This window comes from Micromys minutus, assembly GCF_963924665.1.
Source record: "Micromys minutus genome assembly, chromosome: 27".
Taxonomy (NCBI): Eukaryota; Metazoa; Chordata; class Mammalia; order Rodentia; family Muridae; genus Micromys; species Micromys minutus.
Window position 1 is genome coordinate 19,813,958 of NC_137962.1, and position 7,773 is coordinate 19,821,730.

General features: G+C 48.3%; 1 protein-coding gene across 1 annotated transcript; it reads right to left on the bottom strand.

Annotated features, from left to right (window-relative positions):
• Window positions 1-1,129: 1,129 nt before the first annotated feature.
• On the bottom strand, window positions 1,130-6,602 carry LOC308438161 (keratin, type II microfibrillar, component 5-like; the record flags this gene model as incomplete). Its single annotated transcript, XM_080939456.1, has 5 exons — window positions 1,130-1,296; window positions 1,819-1,850; window positions 2,140-2,357; window positions 4,515-4,619; window positions 6,489-6,602. 5 exons carry the CDS (start codon window positions 6,600-6,602, stop codon window positions 1,130-1,132), a joined length of 636 nt encoding a protein of 211 aa, XP_080795582.1.
• Between the last annotated feature and the right edge of the window lie 1,171 nt (window positions 6,603-7,773).

Here is a 7,773-nt window from a genome sequence, read left to right on the forward strand (position 1 = left end):
CAAGTGTGGCCTCCTTGTGAAAACCCAGACCAAACTATCCCTCATATCTGGAGATGGACATGAGGTTGCTTTCCTGTGGCTTTAATGTTTTCCCCACCCCACTACTTTTTCCTAATTAGAATGCCAGCCTGGGCCACCCAGTTAGGAGCCTGGGCCTGGCTCTGAGTGTGTACTGAGGCAGGGGAGGTGGGCTTTCTCCCCCTCTCCCATCCTTCTCTATTCTTATTTCTGTGCCTGTGTCCTGCCCCCAGAGAACAGGGCCAGAGTGTCTTTCTCACTGTCAAGTCCCCAGGGCTAAGAACTATATGGAACCTTAGATCACCACTGGGGAGTAGAGCTGGTGTCTTGATGCATGCTTGCAGCCAAGCAAGCACTTTGCTTGCTGAGGCAGAAGAATTTTGAGTTCAGTCCTGGGCTACTTAGGAAGTTCCATGCCTGTCTGAGTTGTGAGTGAGACCCTATCTCTAAAATGGGTCTGGGCGGGGGGCTGGGGGGCTGGGGGCTGGGGGCTGGGATGTAATCCAGTCATAGCATGTTTGTCTAGCTTGCCTCCCATGTACAAGGCACTGGGTTCGATTCTCAACTTCAAAACCAGGACTAAAAGAGGGAAGGAATGGATGAGGAACGGAGGAGTCCCCTGCCCCCTCCCCTTTCAGGGTAGTTGACTCTGGACCCAGACACAGTCTGTAGAATTTACCCAGTCTCTTGCTTTCTCCACTCTTCACCTGTCCCATCATAAAGATCTGAGTCATACAATAGCAAGTCACCCAAGACTAAGTCACCTAGCACCCACACACCACCATGTTCCTTCATGGTACTGGATGGAGCTATGAGTGGACTGGAAGTCCAGTTCATTCAGGCTGGCTGCTTAGCCACCACAGAATGTTTAATCAAAGGGCAAGCCTGGAAAAAAAAAATGAGAATAGCGCCTGTCAGAGGAGCAGGATGCAAGGTTCAGGTAAGCCACAGGCTATGCCTACAGGATGACGCCAGAGTACCGTGTAATTCCAGGTGAGGTGCAAAAGGGAAGGGAGAAGAGGGCCAGCTCTATGGGCAAGAGAATCTGAGACAAGAGGGTCATGTCTTTGGACAGAAGCGCCAGTTTCTAGTCTTCTCCGGAGGGAGGGGTTCAACATTCACGGGAGCCAAGGCAGCGAAAGCCTCCAACACAGCCCGCGGAGCTGCAGAGAGCGCAGCCACCACCAGGGGCGCTCGTGTCCAGGCCACAGGAATCGACTCCGGATGCCCGTAGGGCGGAGGTCAGGCCAGGACCTCCACTGACGTCACTGCTGGGAGCTGCAGGGATGTGAGACCAAAAGGAAGACCCAGAGAAGTCTTCCCGCCCCCAAGGCTTCTAGGGAGGCCCACAGACTTCAAGAGAGATAGACCCTCCTCAGCACCAAAATGGTGCTCCCTGCTCCAAGTCCCAGACCAAGCCTGTGGCCAAAGGAATCCACCTACCAGGTTCCCCAATACAGAAACCTCTGACTCCCACACTCCCAGATCAGACAGAGCATTCCAGCATGCAGGCTCCTTAGGTCTAGCCTGGCTCCTACCACTGTCCTTGTCTTGATGGACAGATGGCTCTGCTGTCTGATTCTGACTCAGCCCACACCTAGAAGTTGGGCTTTCCCAAAGGAGTAGACACATGGTCCTCTCCCAGAACACACACAGGGAATCACTCCCTGAGAAGAAATGCCCCCCCCCAAACTGTGATCTGCATAGAGGGACAGATAAAGCTCTTCTGCCTTCTCTGAGGACTGGGAGAATGGGGGGAGGGAGGGATGACAAGATCTCACATCTTACTCAATCACTTACCCACGCTCCCTGCACCAAGCCTCAGACCAAGCCTGAGAGGGGAAAAAAGCAATAGCTATGTCAACCCCCTACCAGGTTCCCCAACACAGAAACCTCTGACTCCCACACTCCCAGATCAGACGGTCTTCCAGCCTGCAGGCTCCTCGGGCCTGGCCTGGCTTTACCATCTCTCTGACTTGATGGATATCCCTGCCATCTGACACTGCCTTAGCCCAGTCCCAGCCCTGGGTCTTTTTGTTCAAGGAGCTATAAAGGTGTGGGAAGACTGACTTCAGGAGAGTCAAGACTGGATACCCATTCCTTCACCTCAGGATACCTCACCTCCGCTCCTCTCCCTCCAGCAGCCTGCGGTAGGTGGCGATCTCAAAGTCCAGGCCCAGTTTTACGATCATGAGCTCCTGATACTCACGCAACTGCCGAGCCATGTCCTGCTTGGCCTTCTGCAGGGCAGCCTCCAGCCAGGCCAGTTTGCCCTTAGCACTGCCTGAGGCCACATCCTGCATGGCCTCCAAGTCTTTGGTTTTCTGTAGCTCACAAGGCTGGGAATGAAACAAAGAGCAGAGGTCTATAAAAATAGCAGACAGACTGACAGACAGATGATAGATGGATAGATAGATGATAGATGGATAGATAGATAGATAGATAGATAATAGACAGATGAATGATGGATAATAGATGGATAGATAGATAATAGATAGATAGATAGATAGATAATAGATGGATAGATAGATAGATAGATAATAGACAGATGAATGATGGATAATAGATGGATAGATAGATAATAGATGGATAGATAGATAATAGATGGATAGATAATAGACAGATGAATGATGGATAATAGATGGATAGATAATAGACAGATGAATGATGGATGATAGAAAGATAGATGATAGATACATAAATAGATGATAGATTGATAAATAATAGATAATAGATGGATAGATAGATGATAGGTAGATTGATAAATGATAGATAGATGACTGATAGATTGATGATTGATAGATAGATAGATGATAGATGTGTGTGTGTGTGTGTGTGTGAGAGAGAGAGAGAGAGAGAGAGAGAGAGAGAGAGAGAGAGAGAGAGAGTGCCTCATCCTTACTCCTCCTGCCTCAAGGACCCAGCCATTACTGGAAGGCCTGGATTCAGTGTGGGTGTGAAGATGATCCACGGCCTGGAGGAAGTAGAGGCCTGCTCTGAAATGTATCCACTTTGAGTATGTCTGGAGCAGGGGTTCTCAACCTTCCTGAGACCCTTTAACACAGTTCCTTGAGTTGTGGTGAACCCCAGCCACACAGTTATTTCATGAACCACAACCCAGAAATGGAGGGCACATCTGTGCATCTGTGATAAGATCTTAAGGCTGGAAGGCACAGGCTTCTGACCCAGATCTTGAAGTGGGATGACGCATACTTTTTGAACCAGGTCTTGAGGCATAGCGGCCATGAAAAACTTAGGCCCAGACAAGGTAGCATAAGCCTTTAATCCCAGGAGACTGAGGCAGGCAGATCTCTAAATTCAAGGTCAACTTGGTACAAAACAAGTTCTAAATCCAGGCATGGTGGTACAGACCTTTAGTCAGGGCCACACCTTCTGCTGGAGCCCTACATAAAGGCACTGGAAGAGGGAAGACTCACTCTCTGCCTGCTTGCACTTACTCGCCAGCACATTATTGGAATCTACTTCTACAGAAGACCAGCTCTAACAACCAGCCTCATGGGACTGAGCAACTACTAGATTCTTGGACTTCCCTTGCACAGCTGCCCATTGTTGGGTTATAGTAAAAATTAGTAAATGTAATGGGCACCATGTCATGCTACCGCCATCTCTGTTCCTGGAGATCTTTCCACCTCCATGGATAGCCCCATGCATGGCTTTGGCCTTGCTGCAGACTCTGCTCACATTCCCAGCATCCCCTGTGGTCATTGTCACAATTTCCAGTAGCCAGGAAAAATCAAAACTCTAGAGGCTTGTAATTTATCAAACAGATTTATATCAGTAAATTCTCACTCTACAAAATGACCACACAATAAACTCAGAGCCAATTGATATTGATATAAACTGCTCACCTAGATAAGATAAATTGTCCTGTAATAATCCATCCCTTATAAGATAGTCATAGCTACCTATTTAAAGCAACACAAATCCAGTTGCAGACTGCAAGTCATTCCAATATATTCCCTTAATATATAGAAAGGCATTCCATAAGTTCTGTGACTCTAGAGAACCCTGACTTGTAACTCAAACTCCCCCTAAATTCACTCTATAGCCCAGGGTACCCTTGAACCTGAGGTGGTCTGGGTGCTGGAGTTACAGATGTGTTTTTCATGTATTTAAGGGAAAACCGAAAAACTGAGCTTTTGGTAAATCTTGTCATTTCTGGCCGTGAGTTCAGAATTAATACTAAGGCAAAGCAAAAATAAATAAATACATTTAAAAATATACAAGCACGTTTAAAGGGAAAAGCAAGAACATATGTATTAATATACATTCTCTTTGTTAATTATCTCTCGATTTAAAATAGAGCCCAGGCAAAGGGAAGAGAGAGCTGCACATGTCATCAGCGGCCCTGTGAACAAGCACACACATTCACACACATTACCTCCTCCAAAGGATGAGGAGATCTAGGAAGGGGTCATAGGTAATGGCACCCCCCCCCAGCCTCAATGCCGCCCCTGGCTCTTAGCACTACCTACCTCCATCTTCAGCTGCTGTATAGCCCGGTTAAGCCTGTTCAGGGTCTCCTTGCTGTGCCTAGGGGTCTGCACACATTTCTGCACACTGGCCTGCATCTCCTCACACTGGGATGGGGAGAGTGGACCAGAAATTAGAGAGAGGAGAAGCAAGGATAAAACAAAACCCAAACGTCCAGCCAGACACCTGGTGACTGAGCCAAGACAATCTTCTCTAAACATCCAGTTGTCCACCCTTGTTACTGGGAGAAGTCAGTGTGTCCCACAGCCAGACTTGCAGATAGCAAACCAAGCCTGGTGCACAGTCCTGGGATGGGAATCTGTCCAGGAGCTTTAGGGGCTGGGCAAGCCAGGATTCATCTCAAGAACAGGGAGAAGTAAGCTCTGGGGAAATTAAGCACTGAAACTTACCACATATGGCGATCGTTTGGGAAAATCCAGTGGTGATTTTTAATGTTAAAACCTTTACATTGTGTGTGTGTGTTTGTGTATGTGTAGATACAAGCATGCCATGGTGAGTGAGCATGTGGCAATCAGGACAACTGTGGAAGTCGTTCTTCCCTTACTCCATGTTGTGGTTTGAATGCGCTTGGTCCAGGGAGCCACTTTTAGGAGGTGTCGCTTTGTTGGAGTATGTGCAGCCTTGTTGGGGTAGGTGTGGCTCTGTTAGAGTAGGTGTGGCCTTGTTAGAGTGGGTGTGGCCTTTATGGAGTGGGCGTAGCCCTGTTGTGGTAGGTGTGGCCTTGTTGGAGTGGGTGTGGCCTTGCTGGGTGGGTGTGGCCTTGTTGGAGAAAGTGTGTGTGTCACTGTCAGGGTGGACTTTGAGACCCTCCTCCAGTGCCATGACTAGATGCTGCCATGCTTCCTGCCATGATAATAATGGACTGAACCTCTGACCCTGTAAGCCAATCCCAATGAAATGTTGTGATTTATAAGAGTTGCCTTGGTCATGGTGTCTCTTCACAGCAATAGAAACCCTAAGAAGACACTCCACATGAGTCCTGGGGACCAAAGACTTGGCAGTAAGGGTCTTTACCTGCTGAGGCAGCTCACGAACCCTCAAACACATTTTTTAAATACAGAGTCAAAATACGTAGCCAAGGCTGACCTCAAGCTCAAGGTCCTCACACCTCCATTTCATACGTGTGGGGACTACGAGAAGGAATTGCCATGTCTGGCTGAAAACAACTTTTAAAGCCCAAGCATAGGGAGCCTGATATATGCAGCTCTGGACAGAAGCTTACTGACTCTGCTCATTTGATTTTTGTACCAAAGCAAAACAATCACTAGACATAAATGGCCACAACTTAATGAGTACTATTGATCAGAATTTAATAATGTTGGTCCAATGCCTGCTTCTGTCTCAAGTCCAAGGCTACCACCAGTACTGGGGTACAAGTCAAGACAGTACTGGAAAGTGTCTGGCCACACGTGTTACATAAGCAGCCCATGAATGGAAACATCAGCACTATCTCGACGGGGACCCCACCCCCACCTCCTGTGGAGCAGGCCAAGAGTTAGACCTTTCTGTGTGATCTCTCCTTGGACAGGCTGGGCCTCTTTCCAACAACCTGCAAGCAAATACGAACACAAAAGAGCAGAATACGGTGACAGTCTGAGCCAGACTGAGTTTCAGGTATGTGTGTGTGTGTGTGTGTGTGTGTGTGTGTGTGTGTGTGTGTGTATGTGTGTGTATGTGTTATGTTATCTGTCTGTCTGTGTAAGTCTGTGGAGGCCAAAGGTCAGTTTTCAATGTTGTTCCGTAGGACAGCTGTCCACATTAGCCGTGTGTGTGTGTGTGTGTGTCACCTTGTTTAATGAGACAGGGTCTCTCTAGAGTCTAGGTCTTGTCAATTAGGCTAGGCTGGCTATCTAGAGAGCCTCGGGGACCCTCCTGTCTCTGCCTCCCCAGCTCTAAGATTACAAGCACACACTGGATTTTGACTTGGGTTCTAGAGCTCAAGCTTGAGTCCTCACGCTGTTGGAGCAAGCATCTGCCTTATAGACTGAGATGTCTCCCCCAGCTGCCCTGACCACGATGTAAGCCCAAGCCACTGGCTCTGCACCCTGCAGGACTAAGGAAATGCCCATGCCTTCATCCTAACCAGGAACTTCATTCGTGGTGCACTGTTCACACCAGCACAGTGCAAACTTCACAGGCAGAATATGGGGGAACTGACAAGGTCAAGTTGCAAAATAACATCTCCCACAAATGTCCCTTCTACACCTTCCTGCCGAATGCGCCCATCAGAGGAATACAGCAGACAGCTTGTGACTGTCGGCCCTTGGAACACTTGGTCCAGTCCAAGAGCCTCAACCCATGTGACTAATGAGCCATGGGCAAGTCTCACCATGGTAAAGGACCTCCCGATGCCTTCAAACCTCTCAAGCACCACAGCCTAGCTCCAGGCTAAGGCGCTCACAAAATCCAAATCCCTGAGGACACCCCCTCCTGCCTGCTCTGTGACCTCACTTGGTTACAGTTGCAAGGTTCCAATTGGAATTTTTAAAGACAGGGAATGGATGGAGCTGGTGCTGTGAGCCCAGGTGGGAAGAAGGCTGGAGCAGAAAATGTTTCCTCCCTACGACCCAGTTGACATTTGTGTGTGTGTACAGCCGGCACACAGATGTACACGCCAGGGAAACACTCATACACATAAGTAAACCTAAAAATAATAATAAAAAAATAAGACAGTGCCCACGTATACAGTTCGGGGTAGAGTTACAAGATAGGCAGGGAATCCAATTTCACAAATGATAGGAAATTATTTTCCAAACTTGCTATAATTACATTTTCACAGGTAACATGAAAAACAGCCAATGTTGCAGAGTGGATGTGTGCTTACATGGGAATTCACAGGTCTGCTGCAGGACCCTGGAAGTAGTTGGCTTTTTGACTGGTCAATAAAGATCCAGCAGCCAATGGCTAGGCAGAGGGGAACAGGGGCGGGCTTTGAGGATTCCCGGAGAGGAAATTGCAGGACAGGGAGGAGAATCACCAGGGAGAAGGAAGGGGATACAAACTTGAGACTATGGAAGACAGAACCAACCATGTAACAGTCAGGGAAAAGTAGCCCGGGGGCCACTCCCACAATTAGGTCTGGGGTAGCAGAGATAAAGTATAGATTTTAGACGGTAGTAGTTCAAGAATATCGGAGGGGAGATTGTGTTAGCCGCTGAGAGGTTTGGAAGTGGCTCAGGCATTTAGCTAGTTAAGGCATGGAGTGTCGCCAACCATGCTGCCCCAGCCGGGAAGGAAAAA